A 15512-nucleotide genomic window follows, 5' to 3' on the forward strand; every position below is an offset into this window, starting at 1 on the left:
CCTAATTGACAGAGTGAAAAGAAGTAAGCCTATACAGAATAAAAATATTCCACAACATGCATCCTGTTTGCAACAAAGCACTAAAATAATACTGCAAAAAAAAGTGGCAAAGCAATAAACTTTTTGTCCTGAGTACAAAGTGTTATGTTTGGGGCAAATTCAATACCACACATTACCGAGTACCACTCTCCATATTTCAAGCATAGTGGTGGCTGCATCATGTTATGGGTACGCTTGTAATAGTTAAGGACTGGGGAGTTTTTCAGGATACAAATAAACGGACTGGAGCAAAGCACAGGCAAAATCCTAGAGGAAAACCTGGTTCAGTCTGTTTCCACCAGACACTGGGAGATTAATTCAACTTTCAGCAGGACAATAACCTAAAACACATGGCCAAATCTACACTGGAATTTCTTACTAGGACAGTAAATGTGGCCGAGTTACAGTTTTGACTTAAATCTACTTGAAAATCTATGGCAAGACCTGAAAATGGTTGTCTAACAACAAGTTTGACGGAGCTTGAAGAATTTTGAAAAGATAAATGGGCAAATGTTGCACAATTCAGGTGTGGAAAGGTCTTAGAGTCTTGCCCAGAAAGACTTACAGCTATAATAGCTGCCAAAGGGCTTCTACAAAGTATTGGCTCAGGGGTGTGAATATTTATGTAAATGACATATTTCATTTTAAATATATTTGCCAACATATTTTCCCTTTGTCATTATGGAGTATTGTGTGTAGATAGGTGTAGAACAAAAAGTCATCCATTTTGAATTCAGGCTGTAACGGAACAAAATGTGTAATAAGTCAAGGGTTATGAATACTTTCTGAAGGCACTGTATTCCCACCCATAAGTGAGAAACCTACATGCCAAGTATAGACCATATTGTGGTCCATGAGCTAACTGTCTGTCTGTCTGTCTCTGTCTGAGTGCAGCAGTCCATCGTGGATGAGCAGGAGAACCAGAAGGATGAGAACATCCACCTGAGGAGGTTCCTGCGTGTGCTGGCCAATGTCATGATCATCTGCTGCCTGGAGGGAAGTGGCTACCTCATCTTCTCTGTGGTGAAGAGGTTCCAGGAGTTTGCCAACAGGGACGATCTGAGCTGGTACAAGAAAAACGAGGTAATGCTTGGAGAATGGCGTTGATGTCAAGTACATTCTTTCAAACCAATAGAATCAGTTTATTTTTGGAAAAAATGTATAGTGATATTATGTTATATAGATGTAGGATCTTAATTTGATCACCTGTTGCAGGAGGTTTAAAAAGGCTTCAGAAGTTTGTAATTTCCACTTCGAAATTTCAGACTTGATTTTCCCTTACACAAAACGTATCAACCCCTACAAAAATGGCCATTCATTTTAATCCACATAATGTTTCCTGTTGATGCAGGATTATTTTCCTGGTGTAGCAAACTGGCTCAAATTAAGATCCTACATCTGTAATAGTGCAGCCTTCTTTTTTATCTCATTCATTACTGACTAAACAAACTTCCCTCTCTATTTCATCACTGACATATTTTGTATCATATGGTGTTGTGTAAAGTGGTGGTGTAGTGGGGAGATGGTATGATTCCTGCCATGGTTCCTCTGTGTAGTTGGAGCTCATCATGTCCCTGTTGGGCCTGGTGTGTCCTCCCCTGTTTGAGACAATCGCTGAGCTGTAGGAGTACCACCCCCAGATCACCCTCAAATGGCAGCTGGGGTGCATCTTTGCCCTCTTTCTGGGAAACCTCTACACCTTCCTATTCACCCTATTTGATGAGGTCAAAAATAAGGTACTGTAAGGCTGCCTCTGGCTGCTTCAGGCTACTACCAGACCTCTTGTTTATCTTAAATTAACATTAAGAGCTGGATTACAGAATGTTTATTCCTTTTTGGGATAATATGAAAGAGTAAAAGAAAAGGATAAGGTTTTATAATGGGATGGTTGAGTTACATATACTGTAAACAAGGCAATGCATCATGTAGTGAGGGATCAGTTTCATACACTTAGGACTGATGTTCCTCATAGCGATGCATTGTCATTGGGGTGAAAGGGTAGCGCATAGTTATAATGACCTGTGATTTGATGGCTTCCTTCCACTCAGCTTGAGGAGGTGTCCATTAGGAATGCGTCCATCTGGGCCCAGAAGGAATACTAACTTCACCCTCCGCAACAACTACACGGATGCCACCCCACCCCCCACGACCCCTCTGATGTCATCAGGGGGCCATGCTGGGAGACCGCCGTTGGCATAGTAATGGAACCTTACTGATATCATCATCTCTGGTATGTTCATTGTTTGTGTTGTATGTACTGTACCTTTGTAAAGCGTGTGTGTTGTTCATCATGTGACAGGAGTTGTCAGACACCGTGTCAGACATTCAGGTGACCTACCTGACCATCCTGATTGGTGACTTTGCGCGGGCTGTCATTGTCAGGTTCCTCAACTACTGCTGGTGCTGGGACCTCAACGCCCCATATGTAGGTCCTCCAATGGTCATTGTTACAAAGGGATACAGTATATTACATAGTTATGTCTTATTTTGTCTATTGGTGGGGATATTCTAGATTTGTACATTTTTGTTTGAATCACAAGTTTGAATCACTGTTTGTGATAGGGTTTGTAACTCCCTCTGTAGCCATCGTATGGCGAGTTTGACATCAGTGGCAACATTCTTGGTCTGGTCTTCAACCAAGGCATGATCTGGTAAGAGATATCTCTATTTTGGTTGCAGAACTATAGACCTCATGCAGTATATTCCTACTAAGCTAACATAAGGAATTGGAATTGTTTAAGACGGTCATACCATGAATCCTTTAGCTATTTGATTTTGAATTTTAGAAACCCTGTATGTATAAAACTATATATTTACAACTATAGCTTTGTTTTGTAAGGGCTGCAAGATGTTTACCAGGTTTATTTGCCATTAAGTAGTTATTGGCTCTCTTCAAAAGTAAAAGGTCATATTCCTGATTATGTTCAGAAATTTTTATTTCTAACTCAGATTTAACTTTTGCCGAGTTAGTAAATGATCATTCCCCTAATGTATGCCTTAAAAGCATTCCAAATTATATCGGGGGTCGTCTTTTCTCTGTCCTCTATGTCTAGATTTCTAATGGTAAAGGTTTAGATTTTTTCATTTACGTATTTAAGTGTATTTTCTGTTAGTGTAATTAAGCATGATACCAAAGAATGATCCCACATCACTATGCCATGGATTTTTTAACCCAGTAAATTGTTGAGTGCATTTTTGGAAATAAAAATGTAGTAGTCAATTCTCTAATAGATTTTCTTACTTTGAGGAAAAAAACAAGTTGTATTTTCTAGTTGGGAATAGTCATCTCCTGGTGTCCTGTAAATTATATGGATAGATGAACATTTTCATCCTCTTTGGAGCCTCTTTGAATTTTCCTTTTTTATTGCTATGTCTGTCAATCTTATTGAATGTATGATTTAGGTCACCTGCTAAAATAATAGTTCCTGTCTGGATTTTATCTAATATAGCTTGAATTTGATCTAAAAACACCAGATTTGCCCCTGGTGGGATATACAATTAAACCAATGTGTATTTTTCAACATGTAAGGTACAATTCAACATAAAAATTGCCTTCTTGGTCCATATGCTGGGATATAAGGGAAAAGGGTGTATTCTTATTTATCAGGATGCCTACACCTCTGCTGTTACTACTTAGGTGGCAGCATAGGGCTCATCTGATGTGATTCACAGGAACGTTGTGTCAATCAGTTGCCACTGTGTTAAACCCAGCTCCTCTTTAAATATAAAATATCTTTATTTTTTAACTCTTGCAGGATTACCACATCTGCTGACAATCTGTTGACAAAGTGTTGAAGAACCATATGCTTTTTTTCTTTTTCTTCATGGAGCCTGTGCACATTCCATGTAATAGGTTGGATTTTGTAAACCTTGACTGTTCCGTCTATCGTTGAAGAACCAGATAAGACATTTTAGCAGACATGTCATATTAGGGTGGTGGGCATTCCAGGGAATGGTAGAGATAGTATGAATACATAATTATTGTATACATTACATATACAGTGACTTCGGAAAGTATTCAGACCCTTTGACTTTTTCCACATTTTTATTTTAGAATAAAGGTTACAGCTTTATTCTAAAATTGATTAAATAATTTCCCCCCCTCAACAATGTACAGACAATACCCCATAATGACAAAGGAAAAACTGGTTTGTAGAAATTCTTGCCAATTTATTAAAAATGTAAAACTGAAATATCACATTTACATAAGTATTCAGACCCCTTACTCAGCACTTTGTTGAAGCACCTTTGGCAGGGATTACATCCCCAAGTCTTCTTGGGTATGACGCTACAAGCTTGGCACATCTGTATTTGGGAATTTTATCTCATTCTTCTCTGCAGATCCTCTCAAGCTCTGTCAGGTTGGATGGGGAGAGTTGCTGCACAGCTATTTTCAGGTCTCTCCAGAGATGTTCGATCTGGTTCATTAGTCCCCTGTGTATTTATACCTGTGTTCTCGGTTTGTCTGTTGCCATTTCATTTGTTCATCAAGCCTACCAGCGTTTTTTCCCCTTGCTCCTGTTTTCTAGTGTTCCCAGTTTTGACCATTCTGCCTGCCCTGAGCCGAGCCTGCCTGCCGTTCTGTACCTTTTGGACTCTGATCTGGATTACTGACCTCTGCCTGCCCTTGACCTGTCGTTTTGCCTGGCCCCTGTTCTAGTCATACACTACTTCGACACTGTCTGCATCTGGGTCTTGCTTAAAATGTGATACTATCATGTACCTTTTACTGAGGAGTGGCTTCCGTCTGGCCACTCTACCATAAAGGCCTAATTGGTGGAGTGCTGCAGAGATGGTTGTCCTTCTGGAAGGTTCTACCATCTCTGTCAGTGACCATCGGGTTCTTGGTCACCTCCCTGACCAAGGCCCATCTCCCCCAATTGCTCAGTTTGGCTCGGCGGCCAGCTCTAGGAAGAGTCTTGGTGTTCCAAACTTCTTCAATTTAAGAATGATGGAATTCCACTTTGTTCTTTGGGACCTTCAATGCTGCAGAACATTTGTGGTACCCTTCCCCAGATCTGTGCCTCAACACAATCCTGTGTCAGAGCTCTACGGACAATTCCTTCAACATCATGGCTTGGTTTTTGCTCTGACATGCACTGTCAACTGTGAGACCTTATATAGACAGGTGTGTGCCTTTGAAAATCATGTCCAATCAATTGAATTAACCACAGGTGGACTCCAATCAAGTTGTAGAAACATCAAGGGTGATCAATAGAAACAGGATGCACCTGAGCTCAATTTTCAGTCTCATAGCAGTGGGTCTGAATATGTAAATAAGGTACCTGTTTTTGTTTTTAATACATTTGCAAAAATTTCTAAACCTGTTTTTTGCTTTGTTATTAAGAGGTATTGTGTGTAGATTGATGAGGAAATTGTTTTTTTAATCCATTTCAGAATAAGGCTGAAACGTAACAAAATGTGGAAAAGTGAAGCGGTCTGAGTACTTTCCCGAAGGCACTGTATAGAGCGTTTGAGCATGTTGGCTGATCAGACACACACACAAAAAAAAAAGTACTTCTTTGTAGTTTGAGGCGCAATGCCTTTTTAGGGCTTTTAAGCTCCTACTCCTCTCCTAATGTGTCAAAAGTCTGTGGATTATGTCATTGTACATACATTGTAGAAAAACTGCCACTTAAGTACTGTTTTGGCCCCACACATACTTCAGAGAAGTGTCTGATGCCCTCCCAGTCATCCCGTCCCAATCCCTCGGATAGAGCCCCTCTTCACGCTCACCAATAACCACCATTGAATCTTAGCTATCATGACAAACAAGGAATAATCATGACTCGACATCCTCTCTTAATCTGTCCAGAACTCTTATTCATTTTACAGCACAAAAATAAATAAATCTCTCTTCTCCCTCTCACAAGCCAAACCCATCCCTCTCCACCTCCCCCTCCCAGTTCTCCCCCAAGTCAAGCTTGTACCAACTTCCCACCCTTGCCCACCCAAGCCAAGCTTGTCCAAACCTCCCATCCTTGCCCACCCAAGCTTGTCCTTACCTCCCATCCATACCCACCCAAGCTTGTCCCAACCTCCCATTTGTCCCACCCTCCCTACCGCTCAGACACACTTACACCCAGACTTACTCATCCATTCTAGCCAAACTTATACCCTATGCATCCACATTCTCTCACACATATTCATCATCCCTCACTCTTCCCTCACACTCCCATTCATGTATACAAACATGCACATCCTTAGAACAGTTATTGACATGCATGCTATATTTCCCCCTTTGAATTGTCTTTTCAGTCTCCATGTAGCCCATTGGTTACTTCAACCATTACTTCATAAAGAAGAACAGCTACTTGGGGAAAGTAGAATATATATTGTCGAGGAGAGGGAAAGGATATTGTCTCAACTTATGATAAGCTGGTCTAAGGCATCACAGACTCCTGAACATCTAATCAAATGGCTACCCAGACTATTTGCATTGCCCCCCCACACCTCTTTTACACTGCTGTTTGAGCATTAAAAAAAACAGGAAGCAGGAGGATGGAGTCATGGTCAGATTTGCCAAATGGAGGATGAGGGATGGGCCCCGTATGTGTTTCTGCGGGTAAAATAAACGTGGTCTAGAGTTTTAGCGCACTTTGTGGTGCAGGAGACGGGTTGGTAGAAGTGAGGTATGACGGTTTTAAGTCAACCTGCTTTAAAGTCTCCACTGAGTGGTTTCTTGTTTGTTTATGGCCCCATACAGTTCATTGAGTACCAGAGTGGTGTTGGCATGTGGAGGAATATAGACAGCAGTGATCATTACGGATGAGAACTCTTTTGGTAGATAAAAGGGTCTACAGCTTACCATGAGGTATTCTGTATCAGGTGAGCAAACGTTTGAGATTTCCTTCATACTTGAAGCAGCACACAAGTTGTTATTTATGAAAAAACACCTTTTGATTTCCCCGAAGCCGCTGTCTGATCCTGCATGGAGAATCCACGAGTACTACGTGCATAGCTTCAAATTCCAGCCACATTTCAGTAAGACATGTAATATAGCAGCTTTTCAAGTCTCTATGATAGGAGACCCTTGAACTAAGCTCATCCATTTTATTTTCGAGTGACTAGACATTAGCTAATAGAACAGAGGAGCTTCGTTTGGTTCTCTTCTTCACCTTCATTCCAAACAAACATTATCAAGAACGCCTAGCCCTAGCGTCACCATCTAAGTTAACTAGCTAGCTAGGCTGTTGGCTTATAAAAGACAAAGAAAGCTAAACTCGTTTTTATGAATTGCTCATGCATTTAAATAGCTAGGCAAATACACAGCTAATTTAGCCATCTAGCTCGGCTAATGTTGCTAACTAACTAACCATGAGCTAGCTAGATAAGTGTACATTTAAAACTTGCCCAAGACAGTTCACAGAATTGTTAATTTAAACAACTTCAGCCAATTGATTAATTACAACATTTTGTTAACATTAGATAGTTAATCCAGAGATTCTTACCTTTGCCTCGATTCGGCAGTCTAGTTCAGATCATCATGGCCCTGGTGAGTGATGTGACGCTTAAGACATTCATTTATAGTTCTGAATGATAAGCCTACACGAAACACAGTTCTTATTTGCAGGGTTTCTAAAATCCACAATGGATCAAATTAATGGTGGACAATTTATTAGAACCATTTCCGTGTTTGACCGCTAGGTTTTATGGGTATTATGACTCATACTTCTTCTTCTTTGGTATTATGGCAGTGCGCAAACAAATGTTATTGGTGCATGCTGTCACCTACTGTATTGGCTGTGTATCAGCCTACTATTCTGTAATATGATTTCATTACAATTTGTGAAAATAAAAATGCCCTACCAACTAACCCTACACCCATTAAAACCTCAATCATTATTCCACTACTTTGGCCCCATCTGATCCTACACAGGCCAGCAGCCTGGGAGGACAGGACACTATTGTTCAAAACACCTTGTAACGCTTCTGCAGTAAACTATTGTACACCCAAGCACTTCTCTGCAGCTGCCACCACAAAATCTGTCCTCTGTGATTTCCATTCCATTCCTGTGGTACAGTTGACAATGGCCATGAACGCAAAAACAAAAAACCTTACTGAAGCACGTGTTATTTATATCACTCTTTATTAAACTTGTCCTACTCACAGGGATTTTTATAGGATCCCTCACCCTGGACCTATCTTTCTCTACTACTCGCTTCACTGCCTCATCATACGACACTTTCTGCACTACTCTGATCCTGGCAACCTCAACCTGCCTTTCAACGGACACCTCTGATCTCCAGCACCATGGGTACCCCTGCAGTTTACACTCACAACTTTTCCACTGATACTACACATTCCTTTGTCTCATGTCATCCTGCACACTTCTCACATCTAGGAATCTCCCTCCTACACACTGCTACTACATTACCATAAGCTTGACAACTAAAGCTCTCACGGGATAACTAGCACACTAACTAGACTTTATGTGGTAAAAACTCTGCATCAAAACTCAGTAGTACAGAAAGTGTATTCTCTATTTCACAACAATCTCCACCAGGTCTGCATCGCACCAAAAAGGGGGCGTTGCAAATCAGGAATCTTCAACTTCAGTTGACCCTCAACACAACGCCACTCCAGTTATCACTCCTTTCAATGGTGCCCTGTTCCGGAGAGGAAAGCAAGTCACAGTTCTTGTCCCCAGCCACAAGGTGTAGCGCCCACGCTCCCTCTGGATGGCAGAAACACAAAAGAATCGACACGATTCCACATCAAGTCACTTTCACCGACCCAACATTCCCCAACCTCTTGTCCACCCAACTTGACACCACATATGGATCAGCCAGAAGGCAAGGATCCATTCTCTTCAAAAATCACACTCCCACTGGGTAAAAAACATATTTATCACCAGCAGGATGAGGTTCAAACTCTGTTTCTTCGTTGCACCTGCCACCGCAGTTAATTCATCCTCACTCTCATCATGTTCAATTTCCTTTGACTCATACTTTGGTAGACTATACACATCAAGGAAGTCTCGCGATGTTGTGGCCTCTGGGTTTAGAATTTTTTTATTGCAACAATAATAACAATATTACACATCAATACAGGGACATTCCTGTGAATACAACGAAAAAAACTACAAATAGAATACCAGGTGTCACAAGCCGGCTCATAGCCTGTGACAAAAATGAGGGGACACGAACAACAGGTATAGGCCAATTAAAAGTGTTCTTTATTATAAACAAAACTATTAACTTTAAACTAAGAAAAAGGAATGAGGTGTGGAAGTATCATAATGTAAGGTGTATGTAACGTGCATGGATGTGTGAATCTGTGTGTGTGAATATGACTGAGTGAAAACTATGCAAAACTACAAAGGAACAAACAAAACCGGATCATACCTGGAGGAGCAGAGAGAGAGAGAGATTAGTGAAGCAGCAGTTTAAATACCCTGAGCCCAGGTGACTCCAATCACTAACGACCCTCCTCTGCCTGCAGGAGGAACCGCCCCTGCAATGCAGAGGAGGAGCCGTGACACAGGCAACCCCCCCACCCCCTAAAAAATTAATAATTCAGGACATCATTAAGGCAATGAGTCTGTATCAGACATTCAGAGACATGACTTCTGATAATTTCCCCAACTTTTTAAGTTTCACAAGTTTGAGGGATTTATAAAATTGTAACAGTTAAATGAAAAAAACTACAAAATAAGGATTTTTTCCACCCCATTTACATTTGTGAATATAATATTTGGCCAAGAGAATAATAATGTTAATAAAATAGTTATGATCGGAATTACAAGGATAAGCATAATGACATTTAACATCAGGTAATTCTGAAGATTTTATACGCAACCATTCATGAATTTCAATCCATAGTTTACTTGAATGGCGGCATGAAAAAAATAAATGCTCTGTGGATTCAGAGGAACAAAAAACACAAGGCATTTTGTCAAAACTGACTCTTTTGTGCAAGAAATCATTAACAATGAGTTTCTTTAACTTTTGGGATAACTGGACAAGTAAGGTGCAAGGTTGTCGCTTTTGACCATAGCATGGGTTGGTCACTTCCATAGGAATATATTGAATTATAATCACCAACAATTACTTAATTAACTGCCAATTGTATCCACTTTTTGTTGCATTTTTTATCCAAAAGATTCAAGTAATTCATTTGTAAACTTGGAAAGAGAGAACAACCTCATAATACAACAAAGTGTTCTTAATAAGTCCAAGTAAAGGAAGTGGAATTGCTTTGCAAACCTTCATATATTCTCTGAGTAATATTAACCTGAAATTTACCAATGAACTCATCAAACGGCAAAAACTCCCCAGTGTTGTCTACCAAATCACATACAAAACTGAATACCCTTGTCAAACTAAAGGCCTTTGAAAACGGATTTCCTATTAACTTGAATAACTCTATTATTCCAAGTCAATGTTTTGTGTGGGGAAAAATTGTGCTTGAATACCATTTTCCAAAAAAATAACATATGCTGGTGAAATTTAGACAATTTCACAGGTCATTTTGGAGGGTCAAAATCCACCAAGTTTATTAAACAGACTGTTAGGGATATGATACCACATAGAGGTAGGATTAGACAGACATCATTTCAACCATTTAATTCTAAAAGCACCCACTAACGACTCAAAATCAATAGCCTGTAAACCTCTACGATCATAGTCTTTCACTAATTTTGATCTCCGAATATAATGCGTTTTATTCTTCCAAACAAATCTAAATATAACAGCATTGACTTAGAAGAAATAAAAAGGGACTGACTTGGGTAAATGATTCTAGATAAACCATCAGTCTTGGACAAAAGAATACGACCCAAATTGAGATATCACGTTGCAGCCACTGACTTAATGAAACTCTCATGGAATTAACCATATTATCGACGTTTGAAGAGTCTCTATCTGACACGTGCCTCTTTCTAGAGCTCCAAAATTCCGACCTGAAGATCACTGACGTCATGATTCAACCTAGTTTTTTCCAGAGGTCCTAGCTACAAAGGTTTATAAGAATCTTTGGGGCATGTCATCTATATGGTAAGACACACCTCAACAAAATTGTACATTAACTGTAAGTAAGTACAATACAGTGCCTTTGTTTTGAACTGGATAACTTGCTTCTTATTTATAAGGTGGCAGAAGTCTTTAAAAAAACAACGAGCTAGATCCTGTCATGTGATTACTGGTCGTCCTAGGAACGCATTCTAATCAGCTGCGTGTCATCCAATCAGATGGCAGCGCATTTTGGAACGCAACGAATGAAATTCGAGTAAACCAGGATTTAAACTACGGCTATTCACCTTTAGAAATTGTGTGCAGTAAGTGTATTCTCTTTCACCGAAGCATCGTATATTTAGAAATGGCTCACCGTATGACCAGAGTAAGTTGTATTTTTCAGATTTTGTTTTGCATTACGATATATTTGGTTTATTGTAGCTATTTGTGTTACGTTTGCAACTTGTTCATTGCTTTTGTTTAGAATTCAAGCTCAAATGCAGAGTGACTCGCCTCGTGCCTCAGCAAAATGTTTTGCTTCTGCCTTCTCTGAAGTTATTGTTTACTCGTTCAGATATATGCTATCGTGTTCTATTTGAATAATAAACTATTATTCTACATGGTTCCCTTTTTATTCCTGTAGAATCGTCTGGGTTCCTCAGAGAACCAAACTGCTCTGCAAGGCAAGGTGGTTCTGGGAACCAAGCCTACACTGAGAGCACGAGCTGCGCTTGGCGAAATCGGAAATGTTGGTGTCCCCAGACAGACTCTGAAAAAGGTGACTATTATCTATTTTGGGAACTTCACAATGCATAGGTTTCTAGCTGCTCTGTTTCTAGTACTAAAATACTGTGCTTCATTTTTATTCTACAGGATGTCAAGGCAGAACCCACAAAGGTGGTTGAGAGGAAGGCCAGCACACGGGTGGCAAAGGTCCCTGAAGTCCAACAACCCCAAAAAGTTGCTATTGCCCCTGTTAAACTGGAGGTTCAGGTGAGATTTCTGGGGCAAAGGGCAAGAATTTGGCTGCTTGTGATTTATTTGTAATAGCCTTCAACCTGCTCAACTCCATGCACTATCATGATTAGACTTTGTTCACCACCATACCCCATATTGAATACTAACACTTGTGTTTTATATATAAATAAATGTTTTTTTTTGTCTGACAGGTTTTACCTGAGCCAATGTCTCCCACAGCAATGGAGACCTCTGGCTGTGCTCCCATTGAACTGTGCCAGGCCTTCTCTGATGTTCTACTTAATATTAAAGATGTGGATGCTGATGACTATGACAACCCCATGCTCTGCAGTGAATATGTGAAGGACATCTACAAATACCTTCAAAAACTTGAGGTTGGTGTATTATGTTTCTTAGCTGAAAGCCACGGTCCAGGAAATGAATTTTATTTTCCTGCCTGTTGCTTACATGTCCCTTGTGTCGTCTCCCCTCAAAGGTTGATCAGGCTGTTAAAACCAATTATCTGGAAGGACAGGAAATTACAGGCAACATGCGTGCCATTCTCATCGATTGGCTCGTCCAGGTCCAAATCAAGTTCCGCCTGCTGCAGGAGACCATGTATATGACTGTGGGAATCATTGACCGCTTCCTTCAGGTAATTTGCTTGACCTGCTGTCCTAGCCATCCTGATGAGAAATTACTGCCAGTGAACTACAGTGTAGCAGGAACGTCACACAGCCCACCAGTGGGCTTGCTCGCTGACCACGTTTAAATGCGCACAATATTCTGGTTGGTAGCTCATAGTCTTATTTGGGATAAGCTGTTTACATGCACCTTTGGTAAGCTGCTCACAAGTAGCCATGAATAAACAGGTTCCTTGTAAGTTCGTAGGTTAAATGGTAACTGTAATGTGGACACTGACTGTAGGCCTAAAACCTCTCATATGTAGCATAATTAACTCTTGCGGCACTACATTTCTTGCAGTAAAATGATAAACCATGTGTTTTGTCTCACACATTAGTGGAGAAATGTGACTCTTACATCATATGCATTCTTAATAGATGCTGAATCATCTTTGACACTGTTATGCAATCAGACAGCATTTCAACTACACAAAATATCCACCCAAGACCATGTGTTTTCTCTGCTTTTAATTTCCTTAACTAGTCAAACTGACTAGTCCTGTGCAATATCTTTACATAGTTTTTTGGCATTTTCTCCCCGGGCTGTAAACGACATTGACAACTTTACCAACATTGACTAGATTACTAATGCGCTCTATTGACGCAAGGCATTATTCTGGTGAGCACTACTTCATTTAGTTTTCTAGGGCAACACATTAAGGCAGAAGCTGCATGTAGTTGACAAATGGCCTACCAACTTATGGAAATTATAAGCAAAAAATTGTCTCCAACAGGATAACCCAGTGCCCAAAAAGCAACTTCAGTTGGTTGGTGTGACTGCCATGTTCATCGCCTCCAAATATGAGGAGATGTACCCTCCAGAGATCGCAGACTTTGCATTTGTGACTGACCGGGCCTACACCACTGCACAGATCAGGGACATGGAAATGACAATACTGAGAGTGCTGAAGTTCAGCTTTGGCCGCCCTCTCCCCCTCCAGTTCCTCAGAAGGGCCTCAAAGATTGGCGAGGTATACCAACCCCTTCAACACTGACACTCCATCTGTATTGCCTACAGTCACACCAGTTATAGAATCAAAATGACTAATTAAAATCTCTCCAGGTGACTGCTGAGCACCACACCCTGGCGAAGTACTTGGTGGAGCTCACCATGGTGGACTATGAGATGGTGCACTTCCCTCCCTCCCAGGTGGCCAGTGCAGCCTTCGCCCTCACCCTGAAGGTCTTCAACTGCGGTGACTGGGTAAGATGTCCTTCAGTAATTGCTGTGGGTGTCTATTTTCTGAGTGGAATCCACCATATTTGCTTATCTGGTCTCTGATCAGTGATTGTGGGGAAAGAAGCCCTTTATTTAACTAGGCAAGTCTGTTAAGAACACATTCTTATTTACAATGAAGGCCAAGCCTGGGCGCCGCTGGGTGAATTGTGCGCCACCCTATGGGACTACCAATCACAGCCGGTTGTGATACAGCCTGGATGCGAACCAGCGTCTGTAGTGACGCCTCTAGCACTGAGATGCAGAGGCTTAGACTGCTGTGCCACTCGGGAGCCCTTGGTGTATACCAGGTCACTGCATCACTTGATCTTCTCACTTACTGCCTTTGTATCCTCCCCAGAGTTCCACACTGCAGCATTACATGAACTACACCGAAGACTGCCTAGTCCCGGTCATGCAGCACATAGCAAAAAATGTTGTGAAGGTGAACGAGGGACAAACTAAGCATATGGTGCGTAGAGGATCCGCCTTATTAGTGAAAGCCATTTACTTAGTTTACAACTCTTGAAATGCACCTAATTGTAAGACTTCATCTTCTACAAAATGACCTGTTGCCGTAACTTGTTTTCTTTTGCAGGCAGTTAAGAATAAGTACTCTAGTCAGAAGCATATGAAAATCGCCACCATTTCACAGCTGAAGTCTTCGCTGATCAAGGACCTTGCAAAGCAGCTCACCCTATGAGATGCCTGACAGCACTGCTGATTTTACTGTACAGAATGTATGTAACTTATGTGGTTTTAACAATTATGGGAGAAACATTGGTGTTGGGTAGTGTACAGCTTGTGTTCCCACACCTGGATTTTGACCATTCCAGTAATTAAATGCATTGACTTAAAGTAGTTTTGTTCTGCCGGTCTACCCTCAATTAGATGTGTCTAATCAAGACTGTATATTCAAGTAATGCCAATAAACATTTTAACATTTTAATTCCGCTTTGCTGTACAGACACTCTATGGTTAACCTATTTTTGGCTGTCGGTGGAGTGGCAAGCTTTACCAGGGATCACCTTCAGTGCTCGGTTGTCTCAACAATTTTATTAGCTGGTTTTAGGCATTAAACTTTCTAATGGCTCTTTGTTGACTGATGCTGGGTGCTATAGTCCATCAGCACCGGCTTCTGCCTTAAGCTCTCTTCTGGCTCCTTGACGTTATCCTCACAAATAATCCTGATAGCTATCAGTCTGTTTTCTGTAATGACCTTAATGATCATTGTTTTAAAGCCTGTTATGGCTGTGTAGTGAAATGTGCTTTCCTGAGCTGTCATAGAAGCTTGCTTAAGCTTTAATGCGCAAGCCTTCATGAACTGGCCTCTGGTATAGAATCAGCTTGAGCCCCTCTGTCGAAGACGCTTGGACCTTTAATTTTAAATTAAATTCATTGGTATTAACAAACGCCCCCATAAATGAGAATTAACATGTTTGGCTGTGATCTTGCAGTTACTCAACCTCAATTGCATTTGGCGACAGGCTCGACATACTCAGGCTGGCTTTCGTTCAAGCAAATGAGGAATGTGTTCACTCAGGCTATCCAGAAGGCCAAAGTTAGTTTAAGGAGCAGTTCTCTCTTTGTGGGTCTAACCCTAAGAAGTTCTGGAATGGTTAAAGACCTGTCAAACCCTTACAGCTGCCCATGTCCCTTAA

At 40.9% G+C, this 15512-nt stretch overlaps 1 protein-coding gene across 2 annotated transcripts; it reads left to right on the forward strand.

Annotated features, from left to right (window-relative positions):
- The first annotated feature begins 953 nt into the window (after window positions 1–953).
- On the forward strand, window positions 954–14805 carry LOC120026371 (G2/mitotic-specific cyclin-B1-like). Of its 2 annotated transcripts, XM_038971217.1 has the most exons (10): window positions 954–1122; window positions 2088–2269; window positions 11639–11773; window positions 11869–11988; window positions 12165–12347; window positions 12449–12607; window positions 13370–13606; window positions 13699–13839; window positions 14213–14323; window positions 14450–14805. In XM_038971217.1, the coding sequence occupies exons 2-10, from the start codon at window positions 2213–2215 to the stop codon at window positions 14552–14554; spliced, it is 1248 nt and encodes a 415-aa protein (XP_038827145.1). In that variant the 5' UTR covers window positions 954–1122; window positions 2088–2212; the 3' UTR covers window positions 14555–14805. The 2 variants fall into 2 exon arrangements, with proteins under 2 accessions (XP_038827145.1, XP_038827146.1); XM_038971218.1 differs by lacking the exons at window positions 954–1122; window positions 2088–2269 and adding an exon at window positions 11151–11380.
- The last annotated feature ends 707 nt before the right edge of the window (window positions 14806–15512 follow it).

Source organism: Salvelinus namaycush, chromosome 31, assembly GCF_016432855.1.
Source record: "Salvelinus namaycush isolate Seneca chromosome 31, SaNama_1.0, whole genome shotgun sequence".
Classification (NCBI taxonomy): Eukaryota; Metazoa; Chordata; class Actinopteri; order Salmoniformes; family Salmonidae; genus Salvelinus; species Salvelinus namaycush.

Coding starts and splice junctions, on each gene's coding strand:
- LOC120026371 (XM_038971217.1), top strand. CDS start 2,213: ATGCTGGGAGACCGCCGTTGGCATAGTAATGGAACCTTACTGATATCA. Junction 12,608..13,369: donor TCATTGACCGCTTCCTTCAG/GTAATTTGCTTG, acceptor TGTCTCCAACAG/GATAACCCAGTGCCCAAAAA. Junction 13,840..14,212: donor TCTTCAACTGCGGTGACTGG/GTAAGATGTCCT, acceptor TATCCTCCCCAG/AGTTCCACACTGCAGCATTA.